Raw genomic sequence first — 19,512 nt, 5'->3', positions numbered from 1 at the left:
ACAATTACTATACAACTTACTGAATATTTTGTTTTTATCTTTTTGTTTTTTATCTAATACAATTATGAGAGATTAAAAATATTTATCGGTTTGTTGAATGAAATTATACATTATATAAAATATGATGACAGCATGATCTCTATATATTGATTTCGAGTATTTTTATAACTATCGATGTCTTAATTTTTCATGTTTAAAAAAAGATTCGTTTCTACAAGAATGTTAATGTAATGACATTAGATATAATATGTATATATCCCTGATATCACAAGGCTTTCTTTTGTGCAAAAATAGTAGTAATACTTGATTTCTCAAATCTTACATGGTGCACAATAATTATATAAATTACATCTTATAAATATATCCCGAAAGTGTACAATACAGTTACATCACTTGATTTTATTTCTTAAAGAAATTCTCACTACTTAGTATACATAATCTTTTTTTTTCTTTTTTCTTAAAAAATTTGGCATGTTTTTCAACGATTTATACAAAAGTAATAGGAATTCTTCTCAATGAAAAAAAATTTTATATTTTTTAATTATCATTTTCTTATTAAGGCAGCAATATATCTTATATTCTTAATTAGAAATTTTTGAACAGTTTTAAAAAGCTATCAAAAATTGAAATTGACTCACTATTCGTGAGAATTAAATTATTTTTGTTATTGAACAAAATTTTCATGCAATTATATTACTAATAAAAAATATATTATAAATCAAAATAATGTTTATTTTGTATTTACTTCTTAAATGAATTCCTATCAATTTTGTAATAACTATATATATATTTTGACAAATGATTTTTATTTGCTGAATTTGAAGAAATTTATATTATATATAATATATGGAATATCAAACAATATTCCCAATAAATTATAATTATCTATACTTCTATTATTTTGCAAAACTCAATATAAACTGTTTTTTGTGTTTGTTATATCATTTTGAATTCTAATTTCTCAACTGTGATTATATATTTATATAAATATTTTTTTTTTTTTTTTTACTCTTCTATATAATCAAATATTTTTTGTTATTAACTTAGTTTTGTTCTAAGCTTTTGTGTATGTATATACATATATATATTCTTATGAATAAATTCAATTATATCTCTGACAATTCACCAAATTATATATTATAAATTGACTTTATTATTTTCGTTTTTCTTCTATTCTCTATCATATAGTATTAAATCACTGATATAAATATCATATAAAGAGAATGCAAGTCTTAGTATTTTTTGTTCGATAATCTATTTTTTATAGACAATATTTTTCTTAAAAAATGAAACTTGATCATTATTGTATCAAAAAGTATTTGTATATAAGAGAAAATAATGCATGTGAAATGTAGAGGTAAAATATAAATTATGATACAATTCTGTTAATATTTAATTTTTTGGATAGATTTTTCTTAAGTTAGTTATCTTCCAAGGTATCTTTTTTGAACGCAATATCATTAGCAATTGTTATCTGTTTAATGTTTCCATATTCTGATTCTGAACATTCTTATTTATGCCTTCTTCTTGATTATTTGGACTTGAAAGTCTTGTTGGTTTGATTGATTTTAATTTCGTTGTACCGCCATATCTGAAATTCACATCACTACAAGTATCTAAAGGATGTATTGTTCCAGTTAAATTCGTTACATCATCATCAGTAGTAATTTCCAATTTAGTAATTGGTACTTTTTTAACAGATCCTAATTCGTATGCTGACTTTGATGACTTTAATTTCATTTTTGTGTTCAATGGTAACGAAACTGACTTCTCCAAGTTAACTTCTTGAATCTTCAAATTATTATCATTCTGCACTATATTCTGTTCTTCAATCGAATTTACTGTATCTGTGATTTGAATATCTATATTCACTGTTTTCGGATCATTTTCATCATTTCTAACACTTTGCTCGTTCGCATATTCGTTTCTAAGAGCAGCCAATTGTGCTCGTTGCTTCTGAATATGATTATGCGAGTTCGAGAAGAATGAAGAAACTCTTTCAAGTTTTGTAGCCAAGTTTGGTTGACTTAATGTAGACTTTAAAGGATAAGGAGTATCCATTACATTATTTTTTAAGAAATTGTGAGATTCTCTACCTGTAGAGTTACTTTTAATCATCCCAATCTTATTATTATCCTCGATCACTTTTAGAGGATATGATCTACCAATTGTACTTCTTCGTTTCTCAGCTAAACTTAACTGTGCGATTATTCGACGAATCTCACCGGGAAATTCAATATCTGATCGAGTTTCAGATAATTGTTGAATAAACGCACCTAACGTGGCAACAGTTACTTCTAAACTGCGATTTTGAGATTCTAGTTTGAGCAAAGTCGATTGTTGTACAGATCGTGCTGTTTCCAAACGATGTAAGTTACTCATAGTCATCTATAAATTTATAATTTTAATAATGTTTAAATATATTTTTTAATTATAATTTTAGAAATATTAAATCTGCATTATATATTAAATAAAAGAATCTAATTTTAAAGAATCTTACTTCAAGTTGTTCATTAAGTTGTGTGACTTCTTGTGTAAGTTGCTTATTAAGTAACTTGAATTTCTCTAGACTTTCGATTTGCGGTTTTACTGATATCATTTCTTCTTGCAATACTTGATATTCTACTCTATACTCGTTTAATTGTTTTGTAATCTCTTGATCTGGGTAAAATACACGCTTCATAACTCGATCTAGAATCTCTTTATCTACAGCTGATACACGCGTCTAAAATAAAAAAAAAAAGATTTAAAAGCGAAAACTTTTATTTTTGAAATTTAAATATAGAAAATATTACTTTGAGATATTCCATAATTTCTTCAAAACTATCACACTTTAATAATTGATCTTGATGTTCCTGCAATAATGCCATCGATACTCGAAAAAGTACTTCAGTGCTTTCTAAGAAAAGTAAATCTATAAAAATAAATATATATGAAATATTTGAAGTCATATATATAAATAATTATGCATAAAAAATTAAATTTTTTTTATTTAACTTACCAAAAACTCTAGTTACGAAACCAAGTGGAAATTGACTGGCAAATAAAGTTAACAACCATGGTGCAGCATATAAAGTAGGTGAAACTTCATGTTTATCGAAATGATTATAAATTGCTGCTAACCTATCATGTAATAATCTGGATAATTGATACAGGTATAATTGTAATGCTGCCATGTCGGGAAGATATAATTTTCTTAAACCTCTTCGAAACATTAAATGTCGCAAGAGAAAAAATGCCTGATCTTCTGACATCTATTAAAAGCAATATAAAGAAAAAAAAAACAAAATGATATTTGATAAATAATATTTTATAAAATAAGTTTTATCAATAAAAATTAAATATTTGAATATGTAATAATTATAAAAATATTTCCACTTACGTGTAAAAGAAGAACACCAGCTACAAAACTAAGACCTTGGCAATAACCAACCTCATGATCCAAAAGTGAATAAGCTTTCAATAAATTAAACAAAGCTAATTGTCCAGGACCCAAAGGTGAACTGAAATATGGATGATTTGGAAATGTTCGTCCTAAATCTATTAAAATTGCATGTTGCTGGGATGTAAGTTGTTTCAAAAGTAAATCATATGGTGTATTATAATTAGGAAAATCGCGCGTATCTATAGGCGGTTGCTTCAAACAAAATTGTTCAGCCAAAAATTGCCATACTTCTCCTCTTTTCCCTTTTGGTACACCTATATCAATATATTATTATTATAATTATTATTATAATATTAATTTAAATTTTTAAAATATTATTTTCAAATATTTTAAAAAATATTTTAAAAAATAATTTTTTTCATCTTACCTTGTTTAATAGCTTGTAAAAGCATTTGATTATCACATTTCGTAGAAACTCTTGATTCTTTGCTTACAAGAAGATCCCATACTTCTACTAATTCACGAACACAACTGCTAAGCTCATCATATTCCAATTTTATTCTTTTAACAGTCGCTTCTTCTTGACGAACTGAAATCATATATATTTTTGAATGAAAGACATTACATAAAGAAGCACAATTTTTTATTATTAAAGATAAATATTACATGAATAATATATTACCCCTAAGTCTTGCATTTTCCTTCTCCATTCTTATAAGTATTAATTGTTGATTGATAGCCTTTTTCCAAAGATCTCTTAATTCTTGTTTCGTTCTACGTATTGGCGGTGTCTGAGGTACTTTAATACCAATATTTTCTGTTTTATCACTTTCTTTTTCATGATCTTTATTAGGAGTTACAACTCGATTCAATATAGCTTGTCTCCATGAGCTATTTGACTGTAGTGAATTGTTTCCATCTGTCTCCGTTGGAGACATTTTTGGTGAGTTTCCTACTTTCAGAAATCTATTCAAAAATAATAAAAATAAAAAATAAAATAAAATCAATTGATTTTATAACTAATAAATTTTTATAAATATTTATTATTTATACTTTATATACTGTAGAAATTAGACATACATGTCCATCATAGAACTCTTTGGTCCAGTATTCACAGTTAATTGTTGTTCGGGTGAAACCCTTAAAGATCTGGGTCTACTAGAATCTGGTGAAGTATCAATTATAGACGACTGTCGTGAATTATCAGGGCTTTGGCTACCGCTTTTGTGTATCACAGTGTTAAGATGGCTCATATCTCTCAGATGTGAACCAATTCCAAGGTCGTCCCGCGAACCCTTTCTTTTCATGAGATTATCAAAACTATTTGTAAGCGAACGTTTTGCTTTTTTAAATATTGTGCTTCCGACGCCTACGCTTAAGTACTGATTAAGAAATTCACTCCTGCAATTATAAAAAAAATTATAATATAAATAAAATTTATTTTTTAAAAACTTTTTATGCAAACTTTTTTTTTTAAATTTTACCTATTTTCAGCTGTATCATGAACATGTCTAGCTTGTTTTGCCTCGCAATGGACTCGTAAAAGCCTTATTAAAAATTGATTTTGTTCGCGTAAAGTTGTTCCGGTGCCGCCAGCAGCTTCGGCGCTTTTATATTTGCTAACGACAATTTCTTGTTCATCTTCTGGTAGCATTTCCATCCGAGAAAAAATTATATTCTGAGTCCTCCTGTCATTTTGTCCTAAAACGAGAGATAAAAATATACATTTGTTATTTATTTTAATTTTATTGTAAATTAAAAGAAAGCATATAACACATTTAAATATATTTGTAAATTACCTTCGATTTCCTGGCATAACTTGCTATACCAATACATGGGGCAGTGTTCGCATGAAAACACGGAATATCGTTCTTTTCTTGGAACTTCGCATGTCCCAACAAACGCTTGTGATATTGCTAAAACAATTCGTGCAACCTTTTAAATTGTTTTGTTTAAAATTTTTTTTTAATGAACTGATATTTTAATGTTTTTTACATTGTGTTAAATCAAATGTACTTGATTAGAAACAATGGAACTTCTATATTTTTAGTTGAATATACAGGGTGTTCTATTAGTGATGGAATCTGCTTTACCGACGAAGTCGACACTGAAAAATGATAAAGAAATTACTTATCATGAAAATTACCAGTATCAAGCTTAATTTTTTACATTAATTACTAAAATATAAAGGAAAAAGAAAGAAAAAAAACGAATTATATATTAATATGAATTTTTTCCTTTGCTGTACCGGTATTATTTTATAAAGCAGATGCCATCAATAAATGACAAAAAATTCGTCTTACCAGCCACAAGATCATCTGCAACGGATTCCGATTGACACTTAAATATATAGCCAATGAAAAAATCCACATTATTCTCTTTGCAAATAAAACCAAAATGCTCTGGATTTTTAATGCCTTGTACACAACTTGCCACATCTCTAAGTTGTTTATGAAGCAATACCTGTTTCCTATCTGGACTAATTAATCTTAAATCATGTCGGCCTACCTGAAATTTAAACTTATATTAAGATACATTTTACAAGTCATCATACAAGTCTCAAATATCATAAATAGAATAAATTTCAAACCTGGAAGAGCATCGTGCGATTATGTTCATCACCCCCTCGTGCAATGGAATCCCTCCTAGTATTCAATACACTACCCGTGGAGGACGCTCGGTTTCGCATAACTTCCGGTATTTGCATAGAATTATTGTTTGTAACATCTCGATTCTCTTCACGTTCATCTTTTTCTGTAAAGTTAGCGTTTTGTGGTTTTGGAAACGTTTCTACGGATCCCGTGAGTGTTGATGGTACACCAAGTGAGTTAACCACAGGTATGATACCACTTCCAGAAACATTTTCAATACTTCCAGTTTCGCTAGCACTAGATTCCTGAAACAAGAAAATTTTTTTCGATATTATATATATTATTTATTAATTAATTATTAATTACAATCGAGAATGAGAGAATCAAATCATACCGTGCTATTTCTTCTATTATTGGAAGACGTTAAAAGTGATTGTCGCTGATATTCGGCGAGAAAATTATTTGCCGATGATCTCGATTTTTCAAGACCATGAACACGAAATCTTACTAATGCATCATCTATAAAGGTCTCTGATACCTTTGGATGTGATACTTTGATTTTTCCCACATAGAGTACCTGAAAATAAACATTTATCAATTTTAATTTTAAAATAAAATTATTATAAAAATTTATAAAATTTTTCTTTGAATTAAAAGGATTATAAATATTCTCTAATTTCTAAAGATCATTATTTTATTATCATTTTCTTTATTATTCATTTGAAGTATTATTTTGAAGTATATTTAGTAATAGTTATCAGTAATAAAGAAATTAATGATAATAATTAATATACATCTTATTATTATTATATATATTATTATATTAATATATTATATATATATTATTATATAACTTCTACTTTTATTACAAATTCTTTTTTTTTAATAAAAATTTTATATTTAAATAGAAAAAAAAAAGTTTAAAAAATCACCTCAAAAAAATGGGAAGAACTGGGAGATATGTCAGCACCTAAGGACATCAGACTGGCTGCACTACTTTGTGATCTTTGAGGCACATCCCTATTTTCAAATCGAGATGAGGCTGAATGTTCCTTCATGTCTCTTAGGAATTGCTGAACCTAAAAACAAAGAATTACAATCTTTCATGCGATATATTATTATCGTATTTAAGTTGCAATTTAATCTTTATTATACATTACAATAGATAATAATTATATTCATAATTAAGTAATTAAATATTCGTAATTAAAAAATCATTTTATTTTAATTTTAAATTAAAAGTTTATTTAATATTAATTATTGTTTATCTAATATCGAATAATAATTAATTGAATGAAATAGAAAAATTTAAGAATTAAAAAAAAATCAAAAGATTTTTTAAATTATTTTCAAGTTTTTACAAAGCTTATAAATTTACAAAATTTTTCAATAATTTAATTATTATAGAACAATCTAATGAATCATCCATCGCCATATAAATACTAACAATATTTTGAAAAGGAAGATTTGTCCCAAAAATAATCCAGAATGTAGCATCTTAAGAAGTGCATCATTAATATACAAAACTGATTTCGCAATAAAACGTGAACCAAACGTGGCTGATGACCGTGGACTAAAATAAATTCAATTTCAGACTATTCATCAATCAATGTTTTCTAATCTTTTTCTTTTTCTTTTCAATATTTTTTTTTCTAATTTTCTCATATTTCATTAAATTATGAATTCGTTATTTATTATCTTTATTTTTATCTTTTATTATATTTATTTTTTAAATGTTATATTCATTTATTATATATAATGTTAACCTTAATTTAAATAATTCGATATTCATGATCACTAAGTTATTTCAAATAATAAAATTAAAATAATGCGACTTCTATATAACATTTGATACAAGACAACTTTTTTAGTTCAAAAATCAGTTACGATATTTCTTAATATTTTATTTCTATTTGTGCAGCAACTTGCATAGTGCTGCTACTACGTACTAAGGTAGAATTTCAAACTAAGATAAATTCTTCGTGCATCGACAAATGTTCATCCAAGCGTTAGCAGTAAGGCTATCTAAGAGTTAGGTTACATTGATTTTCATAAATAATCTCACGTGAAATACACAAATTCTTTTTTCAAATTACAGTGAATGTATAATAATATTATAAATGAATACATACGTGTATGTGAAACATAAAAAGAAAAAGAAAGAGATAGAAAAAAAAATGAAAACAAGAAGACATAATATAAACTTCGTAAGAAAATTCGGGAATAGGGAAATAATCATGGGTAACCATGAACATTTCTGATATTAGAGAATTAACAATTAGCAAAATAAAACAATGAACAATTTAAATCGCGATGTATCGAAAATTAGCGAACAGAAACGCATTGAATGGATCGATGAAAATGATCAGAAAACAATTTATATCAATGAAAAAAAAATTATTCTAACGGATAGTTATCTCAATGGCCGTGAGAGTCTTCTTGGCTATGACAAAGAATTTCACCAGTATTTAGTTGCTGACACAGAAAGCAGATTGGCATAAAGCAATGGGGCTTCCTTTATCCAATTACTAGACGAGCTTTCTTTTTTATCATCCGGCTGACTCTTTCTCCTCCTACAAAATATGTACGACTAATACTTGATACTCATTCGATTACAATTTGTACACAAGAATGTATAGATATTGAAATTAACAAGATAATATTTTGTTAAATGCTTTCTTTTTTTAATCTTATGAAAGTTGAAAAAATGTTTAAAATGAATGGATATATAAATTATACTCTTGTGTAATTATTTTATTAGATAAACTTTTTTTATTATAAATTATTTGGAAATGATAAGAAATAAATAATCATAAAAAAATTACAATAGATGATAAATATAAATCTAGTTACATGAAAAACTATCACAATTGGTAGAATCTATTGAATTGTGATTTAATAGGTCATAAGAAAACTATTATAACTTCTCTTCTTACTTCTCAACTCAATTATACTTAACAAGAAGATCCTTGAATTGGATATAAATAACTTATTTCCTGTCGTCACATGTAAGTATAGTAACTATACAATAAGAAATCTTGCAAAATTATTTTCATCTATTAAATAAGTCTCTGGAAAAAAAAGCTAAGACTATTAAATCTTCAATAATTTCTAATATTTAATTCTTCTTCAATGAATAATTTAAAATTCTAATATAGTGTATTAATCTAATATAATATAAAATTCTAATCTAAAGTTTAATTTTCTATGTTTCTTATATTTACTAGCTACAAATACAAATAAAAGAATTTTGAAATTTTCACGAGATCTTTAAGTATTTTTAAATATATTATATCTATTATGTTTCTTCATCTTTTCAGGTTTGAATTTTAATATAAATTTTATATTGTCCAATTGATCATCGTCAATTTCAAAATATATAAATACATGCGATCATCAAAATAAACACAAGTGTACGTCATAATGTTGGTCGATTAAGCGCTTGTAGAAAATTGGATTGAATATCTTCAAGAACGACTCATTGAACTATTTCATCGAGTTGTAGTTAAATCGAAACGATATATTTTATACATCTGCTCCTGAACTAAAGATGCCTCATATGATCGACGATCGTGAGAAAAGAGGCGAAGAAATCGTATCTATCAGTTTTTCAATGTGCTTTATGGCCTAGAATTAATAAGATTCAGTGTACATGCAATCTCGCGTCCGTGAATGAAATTATTATTGATGATGATATACATATTTTTTCTTAATAATAAATATTATTTTTAAAAATTAAAAAAATTTAATTTATTGCAATTATATGTATTATTTTTAAATACTTCAGATAAATGATTAATAAATTTTTTATTTTCAGGTTTGAATTTTAATATAAATTTTATATAATTATCAATTTCAAATCTCTCAAGACTATTATAAAGATCAATTTATAAAAATATATTTCGAAGATTTATTTAATAAATTGATCTGATCGCTCAGAATAATATTTTTTGCGCATGTTCATTCATTATTATAATTATATATTATAATTATTTTTAATTAAAACATGTGTTTCGTAAGTATTTTAAAAAGTACATGAAATCGAAATATTAATTTTTTTTCTTTTGTGTTTTTTTTAATTACAGTTTTATTAACTATTAGCTATTGTAAATGATTTATCATTAAGTAAATTTTCTTCAACACAAACAATCAAATATTAATAATTGATGAATAGACATGTAATGAAAATATAATTGAAATTGTCAATGGCAATAAATGATAACAATATAGATTTATACAAGTGTTAAATATAACAAAGTTCATTCAAAATAGTTATTCTAATTAAAAAATTCTACAAATATAATAATGTAAGAAAACATATATTGTGTATGTTCTATAAATTATACTACATACATTATTATACATAATAATACCATATATTTTTATAAAAATAATCAAAGTAAATAATTTATTTTTTATTTATTATTTAATTAATTTATTTTTATATATATTATATTAAATATAAATTTTAATTTATATTAATTTTATATTATTATATTAATTATTATAATATAATTATATTAATTAATAATATTAATTTTTATAATTTTAGAACTATATAAATATTTTTATCCTATATACATATATTTAGTATGAAAAGAAACGAGAATTTTTATGCGTGCCATATATTGACCATAATTAAATCCTAATTGCTGAAGTTCGGTTTTGATGCTGAAAAAAGAAAACTTGGATCGTATAAATAACTATATACATAAGGTCTTTGATCCTAGTTGACACAGTTTCTATTGAAATGTAGAATACATCATGCGTGTCTACGAACATTTTTAGTGATTAAAATAAGAATCATTGATGCTTAAACATCATATACAATGCGTATAAATTTTCATTCATTTAAACTTAAAGTATATAATTTTATGTGAATTTTTCCATTATTAGTAAAAAGGCTAATTTCTTTGAATTAATTATATATTTCTTGTTAAATATTTTTTTTTATTCTTTAAGTTGTCAAAAACTATATGATTATAATTAAATAAACTTAATAATCAAATGAATATTTTGTATCAAAACAAAATACAATACAATAAATGTTTATATTTAATATAAGAGCGCATAAGTATCAAATAAATATAATTAAAATAATAAAAAGATAAATTAATTCTTCTGAATAAAGAATAGAGACATATTTAATTTTATTTAAATTATTTTTAGGTAACAAGACATTTCTTATAAAACAACTATGAAAAGATAGTAACGTAAAGATGCATAGCATACTTCTTGCACGTACTTATATACTATGAAACGGCAATAAAGAGGAAAGAGAAAGAATGCAACGTATCTGCTACGTGACCAAATTAACATTAAGTCCAAAAGAAACAGCTATGTAAGTACTGTCAATCTAACAAGTAACGTGAGTTCCTACACGCAACAAACAAGCAAATTGTATTATATCTTATTATTGATAGATATTTTGTTATAGAAACTACTGTAATGAAAGTAATTATTTTAACGCTTTAATAAATATGCTTTTTTTTTTAGATCGGATTCATGGACAGGAAATTGATTCGTAACTACGTAAATCAATTGAAACGCCCATTTCTTCTCTTTTTATTATCGTATATTCTTGCGGTTGTCATCAAGAATTCGAAGAACCGCAGCGAATCGTGAAAGCAGACACTGGTACGTGATCGAAATGCCATAACTTTGGCACGAGATCCATGAATACCAGCAAAATTCGTGACGGAACTCGAATACGTTAGTCGAACGACTCCTTGCGCTTATCGCACATTTATGAAATTCTGGTTCTTACTAGATATACCTGGTCATATGTTTTTTCAATTAACACGCTCTAATCCTGCTTGTTTATTTGAGACGAAGATGCTTCCAATGATTTTTGCAAACTATAATTTTTAGATGAATATAGTCTATAAAATGTTGAACTACGAAATGCAAGATATAGAATATGCAAAAGATGAAATGAGATGGAGATTATAAGAGTATTAAGATTGTTTGAAAATTCATACGATTACATAAAATGCACTTTTATTAGATTTCATAATCCTAATTTCAAATCGTAGTATTTTTTAAAAGAAAGATTATTTGATTTCAAATATATATGCAAGTACAAAATGAGATGTGAATATTCAGTAATACTCATAAGCAATAAAGATAAATAATATTTATTTTTTTGTTAATAATGCAATTAGTATTTTCTATCGGTCATCTTTTCGTTTTTTTAAACTCATCACAAAGTTTTCACGATGCACAAAAAAAAGTAAAAGAAAAAGATAGATCAAAATTAATATATAAAAATAATATAAAATAAATTATTAAGAAATATATTATTAAAAAGTATAAGAATAAAAATAAATTTTTTTAAATCACGTTGATTAATTAATATTTTTTAATTTTGAAGTTAATTTATTTTTTAATATTTTCATAATCGTTAAATTAAATGACAATTAAAATTGCCTATTATTTAATGAAAAGATCTGAATAAAATTTCCGAAAAACAAATTTAACATATCAATTATTTATTTGAAAAATAATAATATATTTTTAAATGTTTAATATTTATAATGTTTAATATTATTTTTAATATTTTGTGAAAAATAATTTTTAAATGTTTTTTTGATATATTGATTGTAAATATAATTTCTCTAACAAACTTCAACATTAATTTTGCACCCAAATTTTACCTGATCATTATTTAAATGAATTCAAGAATTCCTAATTGTCCTTAGAAATTCTATTTTTATTTTCTAATCGTATATAACCTAGAAATAATCATATTTTTTAATTTTGCTAATTAACAAATATTTGATATTAATAATAATTCAATTGATTAATGTAGTTGTTTGTAAATTCAAATTCAATTATTTCAATATTCCATTTTTCTTTTAATAAATGCTAAATTATAAAAAATTCATATATAAGATAAATAATTTATTGTTCGTATAAGAAAATATAAAAATATAAAAATAATGTGCATAATAATTAACAGGAATAAATCGTATTAAATAAAGTACATCACATTGATACATTTTAAAATCTAAAAACGAATCAAAATCATTAGTTTTTCAAAACATAGAAGTGAATAGTCACTTCTAGTGAGAGGTTCCAATCATGAAATAATTACATCAAACTTGATTTACACGCGTTTCACATTTTATATAACTTTCACCACTTTATACAAAATAGAAATGAGAATGCATTGTCTTATGGAAGGTAAAAATATTCTTGTTCTCAAAAAACAACAAGTTTTTTTTGTTTGATATTTAAGAAATACATATTATAAATATTATAAATACGTATTATAAAAAGGTTAAAATACTTTTTTACAAAGAAAAGCAATATTTTTTTACCAAATAATCGGAACACGGTCACTCAACGGATATTGGCAGAGATTCTTCGTTCGTTCGCCATTATAAATTTAGATCTACAATATACCGGATTTCACGAATATAAGCTTCATCGACAATAACTACGCAAATGGATGTGTGTGTGTGTGTGTGTGAAGGAAAAAACAATTAATAAACTTTTTCTATATGTGATTAAAAAATGAATAAATGATAAATTGATAAGAATGAATATTGATGAAATGAAAATAATATATATATATATATATTTATAACAAAATATTAGTATTGATTAACGACATGTATTCTTCAATCATCTATATTTGATGATAATAATAATCTTTAAATATAAAATAAATAAAAAAAATACATTCTCTTTTTAGGAATAAATTTTCATTTCATGTATTATTATTAAAATTTTACCAATCATATCAAAAATTTGAAAATAAAAATTTCATTATGATATACTTTATTATATTCATTATGATTACTTTATTATTTTATTGTTTCTATTGGATATCTGATAAAATTGATATATAATTTTATTTTTTATTGAAATTTTTTGACTATTTTTTAATTAAAATGATCTTTTTTAATAATTTTATTCTATAAAGATTATATTAATTCAAGATAAAATTCAATCATAAACAGTGGATCGTAAATCATGTTGGCATGCCTGTTGAGAAATAGAACGAATAATGGGCTAAATGTCATACGAGAAGTAACAATTGTCTTAGAATAAATAAAGATATAAAAAAAAAAGCTAAAAAAAGTAAAAAAAAAAAAGAAAATTAAATATTTTATTTTGTTTTTTTATATCTTTTGATTTTGATATTTGTAAAAAATAAAATTTTTTATAAATAAAATTATTCTATATACATAAACTAAAAAATATAAATTAAAGTATAAATTTGTTAACAGATTTTTTTTGATTTATTCAAAAATATAATATAATTATCAATAAATATATGATAAATATATAACAAAATATTAAATTTTATGAAATTTATTTTCTATTTAATAATATGAAATGAAAAAAATAATTTCTTCATTCTTAAGATATATATCTTTCAAAAAAATGTTAAATTATATATATATATTTTTTATAATAACTATTTCCTAAAATAATCTTCATTATCTAATATTAATTGTACTTTAATTGTAATTTGATTTTATTATTATATTATTATTTCGTTTTAAATAGAAATTAATTTCAACGATTCTTATCCTGTCTCATTTTATCAGTCTATCAATAATTGAGTAATTTATGTAAAAAAAAAAAAGAAAAAAAAATAAAACAAAAACAAAAAAAAAGAAAAAAAAGCAAATAAAAAATTCATTTGAATAATTTCGAAATAAAAAATTAGATTATAAATAGTTTCTTGATCTACTCACTGCAGGCTTTTTGCCAATAGCGCTTGCATCGCTGTAGGACGTAACCTTCATGTAAGGATTGGAAACAGACATGGGTATAGTGATCATTTTTTTGTCCTTTATTTCTCCACTTTTCTTCCATTCGCCCACCAAGAAATCGAATGCGAGTTTAGTTGTCACGATAGATTATAATATATCACTCAAATAATCGAAATTTTGCCATTTTTTTTCGATCATTTCCGGTAACAAAATTTTTCTCGGAGATCAAGAAAATAATTCGTTCGATATGAAAAACAATGTTTCTTAAACCAGTTTATTATTCTCTTATTTCACATTATCAGATATATTACAATTTTTCTAATTTATCATTAAAAACTTTATTCATTTACTTATGATGCTTCCTTGAATGCTTAAAATAAATGACAAGAACGATTTTAAAAATTTTTTTCAAACAAAATTCACTATATTGATAACGAATAAAAAATGATTTTTCAATTGAATTTGCAACTACTTTCAAGCATTAGATATTGTTATAATATATATTATTAAATTTAATCTCAAATTTTCTATAACAAATTTCATTATTTTTTTCAATATTCTTTTAGTATTTTCACTAGACTGAAAAACGCAGGAAATTTATTTTTTTTTTTTTATATAGTTTAGCGAATTGAATTTATTAAAAAAACGTTTATCATTTTATTTAATATAATTTGATATAGTTTTAATTTGTTTATCAAATGGATTTTGATATCATTCTCAAATATTTCTCAAATATTTCTCAAATATTTTATTAATTCGTTAATCTGTTTTATTTAAAGTTACACACGGATACTTTTGAAAGAAATTACGATGTAACTATCACATCTCAAGCAAGCATAACACTGATTTAATCATGGATTAGCGTGTGAATTTTCTTAGTTCGATCAAAACGACATGTTTTAAGATCACTAGACTTTCGCACACCTTTACCAACAGACGAACAAACATCGACTGAGCGCGACTCAGTACCTAAGGTTTAAATGAGTGAACCCTCCCTATTGGTTGTCGCATGTCTACAGTTAATGCTAATAGATTATAAAAAACACTAAAAATGATCATCATAATGGATGCCAAGATGGATATCATTTTATTACCAAATATTTGTTTCACTTTGTTTATTCTTTGTACACATTTCATTTCTTATATGTTTATTATCAGAAAATATTATAAGATAATTTATTAAAAACAAAAGATAAAAATAATATTTTTTAAAAATGATTTATATTTTTTTGATATATGTTTTTATGAAATGATAAAAATTAATTGATTTTTTAAATAATAGAAAATAATTTTTCTATTTATGGAATTTTAATAGAAACAGACAAAAAATCAATTTAGAAATTATTTAATATTTTATTTTTACATTTATTTTCTTGAAATTAGATTTAATTGTAAATTATATTTATGTAACATAAAATCATAAAATAATTGAAAGACAGAAATACAATTATAATTTCAGAAATTTTTTATTTTTATTTTCTCTATAAGAAGCAATAACTGTATGTAAATGTATATATGTGAAAAGTGTTTAATAATTCATTAATCTCATATCATTATTTAAGATATCATTATAAGTTTGTTAAATTGAAAGTAAAATTATATGAGACATTAATAATCATATTTGTGATTCATTATTTTTCTTTAAAGAAAAGAAGAATCAAATAATTACAAATTAAAAATATGCATTAAATATGACTTCATTTTTACATAATTGTATTTCTATGTTAGATTTCACTTTAATAAATTTTAATAAATTTATGTATCTTTCATTCGTAACAATATACAATTTAATTTATAATCAATTAAAGGATATTTAATGAATTCGTCATTTGATATCAAAATTCATTCAAGTCATTTTGATATACAAAATATTTCTTATTTTCATGTCAAAGTAATTATTAATATATAAATAATTCTCAATTATATTATATAAATTCTTTATTCTAAAATTTTTACAATGAAATTAGATAAAAATAAATATTTAAAAATTTTTTATGTTTTAATTAATTAGTTTCCAAATTTCTTGGAATATATTTATTAATATATATTTATTAATATTATATTTATTAAAAAAAATGAAAAGAATATAATAATCATAATATATAAACAATAATCTCTCATTCTTGCTTAATATATTTAAAATTAAATTCTTAATTAAGTTTTTAATAATAAATATAATGTTATTTTTATTATGTTTAACAACAAATAATTATAATACATAATTGATTTTAAATATAGAGAAGCAAGATTCTAAAAATATTCGAAACATCGAAACCGTCGAAAAATGTAATACGTATAAATACGTATGCCTTTTTTAAATATTTATTGCAATTTTTTAGATAGGTATTGCACGTATTTGAATACTTATAACATTTTACAAGCTGACTATTCGTAAACAATATAATTTGCAAGTCAAATAAGACTCATTCGATCGATAGAATTTTTAATGGCCTTTTAATCAACTATTTTAGAAAATTTCATTTATTTTCGTGAACTATTTTAAATAAAATTTGCGTATTATACAAAATTTGCATTGTACAAAATTTTTAACTCATCAATTTTCAAAATGTTGAAATTCTATAATAGAATTTTCTTCAGACATTATTATTTTTCTACGCACATTTTACTGGCATCATTTACAATTCAAATGACTCTTTCATCTTGTATTTTACATTCAAATGCACATCAGTACTTATTTGATTTCTAAACATATACTTATCTATATCATCAGAAAAATCAGTAGCATCATAGAATTTAATCTATCATCTGTCATAAAAGAATAAAAATAAATTAATAAATTGCATGATTGTTACTATGATATGCAAAGAAGCATGAAATATTAACATGATATTTTTATTACCTTGAATATCAGGAATGAAAATTGGCAGAAACATAAAATCTCACTGGTAAATAGTTATTCTATATTTTTAGACATGTTTCTACAAGTTATTTTAGTAACATACATTTTATTAATGCATTGATGTAGGAGGTAGATGTTAGAATTCCAAACACTCTTTCTTATTCTGATCATTCAAATTGAATGAATAATATGTAATCTATAATGAACATGTAACATGAAAATATTGTTGATATTTATGTATTATGTATTATTATGTATTATTTATTTATAATAAATATAAAAAAATATAAAAAATATTTTTAAATAATGTATTATTTTTATATTCTTATTAGTTTTTATATTTGCATAATTTCCTTTCTATCAATATTTTTCATAATAAATAATGATTAGTTTCAATAATAATTTATATTTATGTTTAATATTATATGATCTTGATTCTTGTTCTTAAAATTTTTTATATAGTAATGTTTATATAATATAATGTTATATATAATGTTTATTATATAGTAATATTTATATGTTAAAAAATTTGATTTGCATTTATTGTAATAAAATAAAAATTCGAACGAAAAACTAAATATTAATAAATAACAAAACTTGAAATTGATTAACAAAAAGATTTGTGATGGAAAATTTTTTTAACAATATTTATTTTCATTTGTAATTATTTATAAATTATTATGAATTTTTATAAAGAGAAATTCAAAATTATTAGAATACAATTATAAATACTATTTATAAATTGAAATATTCTATTTTTTTTAATTCTCTAATTTTTAGTTTTTCCTCGATAGAAATTCTTCGCATAAATTAATAACTCAAAATATTTTCATACTTTTCAAAATTTATTATTATAATTTATACAAAGATAAAACTTTTCTTTGATCATGAAAATAATAAAAAGTATGATAGATGATATATTCATCACCAGAAATTTTACTAAAAAATTTACAATATGCAAATTTAACTAAAGATTGCAAAATAATTAAAAAATATTAAAAATAATGCTAACAATAATAAAAATTTTGATCTCTACATTATTCAAAATCTGATGAATTTTAATTTTTTTAAACATTTCCAAATTTATTGCTATAATTCTAACAACATATTCAATAATATTTTTACATACTATTCTTCTAACTGTTTTATTTTTCACACAAAAAATCTAGAATTACAATACACAAAATTTAAATAATTATTCCAATATTGAGATTTGTAACTAAAGTTATATAATGTTAACCTCAAATATGAATATTCTACGATATATTGTGCACATATATTATACATTAAACATAATTTAAAAATCCGATTCATATATTGCATTCATAGCTATTTCATCCAAATGTACCAGTGTTAATGAAAAATAATAGATCAGTTGCACGAAGAAACCGGTTTATATTATTACATCACCAAATACTGAATACTCGTGTCGTTTGATGCAATAGTGATTTTCATTCCGAACAATCGCAACCGTAATTATTGCGAGTATCGATATATTTCTGGTCGCGACAATTTCAAGGCTTTTCTCCTTTCCATTATTTCATTTTCACGATTAATAGAAGGGAGCTTGTTAAATATCAATTTAATATAGATTGTTTAAAAGTTACCAATTGCTACCCAATTAAATGAACTTCTTAAGATCATTATTTAAAATTCTGAGAAACAAAGTATTTTAAATATAAAAAAGATTCAAGAAAACTGAATTTATGTATACAAAAAACGTGTAAGGAATAATCGAGGTATTAATTTCTTTGCATCAAATTAAATTTTTATTCTTTTCTTATGTTAAAAATAAAACAAATAAATAGAAAAATACTGAAAATTTTAATTTTTTATAAGCAAACTATCATTTATGTTCATATCTCATTTTTTTATTATTCTCAAATATCTAAAAAAATTTCTTAAAGTAAATATTGCAGACTTTTTAAATAATTATACATATACATA

The 19,512-nt window shown here is 23.1% G+C and overlaps 1 protein-coding gene and 1 long non-coding RNA gene across 5 annotated transcripts in view; one reads left to right on the top strand and one right to left on the bottom strand.

The window, feature by feature from the left end:
* Positions 1–1,130: 1,130 nt before the first annotated feature.
* LOC102674470 (TBC1 domain family member 1) overlaps positions 1,131–19,512 on the bottom strand; it is a 27,633-nt gene continuing 9,251 nt past the window's right edge. For 2 of the 4 annotated variants that reach the window (XM_006609707.2, XM_006609709.2), the window contains 14 exons: positions 6,909–7,055; positions 6,371–6,553; positions 5,976–6,281; positions 5,689–5,893; positions 5,185–5,301; positions 4,870–5,086; positions 4,466–4,786; positions 4,068–4,351; positions 3,813–3,974; positions 3,383–3,699; positions 3,002–3,254; positions 2,796–2,914; positions 2,501–2,725; positions 1,131–2,388 (listed from right to left, as the gene is read on the bottom strand). In XM_006609707.2, coding sequence (XP_006609770.1) covers positions 1,471–2,388; positions 2,501–2,725; positions 2,796–2,914; positions 3,002–3,254; positions 3,383–3,699; positions 3,813–3,974; positions 4,068–4,351; positions 4,466–4,786; positions 4,870–5,086; positions 5,185–5,301; positions 5,689–5,893; positions 5,976–6,281; positions 6,371–6,553; positions 6,909–7,034 — 3,753 coding nt within the window. In that variant the 5' untranslated portion in view covers positions 7,035–7,055 and the 3' untranslated portion in view covers positions 1,131–1,470. Of the gene's footprint in view, positions 2,389–2,500; positions 2,726–2,795; positions 2,915–3,001; positions 3,255–3,382; positions 3,700–3,812; positions 3,975–4,067; positions 4,352–4,465; positions 4,787–4,869; positions 5,087–5,184; positions 5,302–5,688; positions 5,894–5,975; positions 6,282–6,370; positions 6,554–6,908; positions 7,056–8,383; positions 8,550–14,687; positions 14,775–19,512 lie in introns of those variants that run through there. The other 2 variants (XM_006609708.2, XM_006609706.2) reach the window with 2 other exon arrangements.
* LOC102674379 lies at positions 10,535–11,983 on the top strand. Its single transcript, XR_420889.2, has 3 exons — positions 10,535–10,692; positions 11,146–11,317; positions 11,473–11,983. It is a non-coding gene; the product is annotated as an uncharacterized LOC102674379 (long non-coding RNA).

This window comes from Apis dorsata, unplaced genomic scaffold (genome assembly GCF_000469605.1).
Source record: "Apis dorsata unplaced genomic scaffold, Apis dorsata 1.3 scaffold_59, whole genome shotgun sequence".
NCBI classification, from domain to species: Eukaryota; Metazoa; Arthropoda; class Insecta; order Hymenoptera; family Apidae; genus Apis; species Apis dorsata.
The sequence above is the reverse complement of the archived record's forward strand: the minus strand, read 5'-3'. Positions and strand labels throughout refer to the sequence as shown.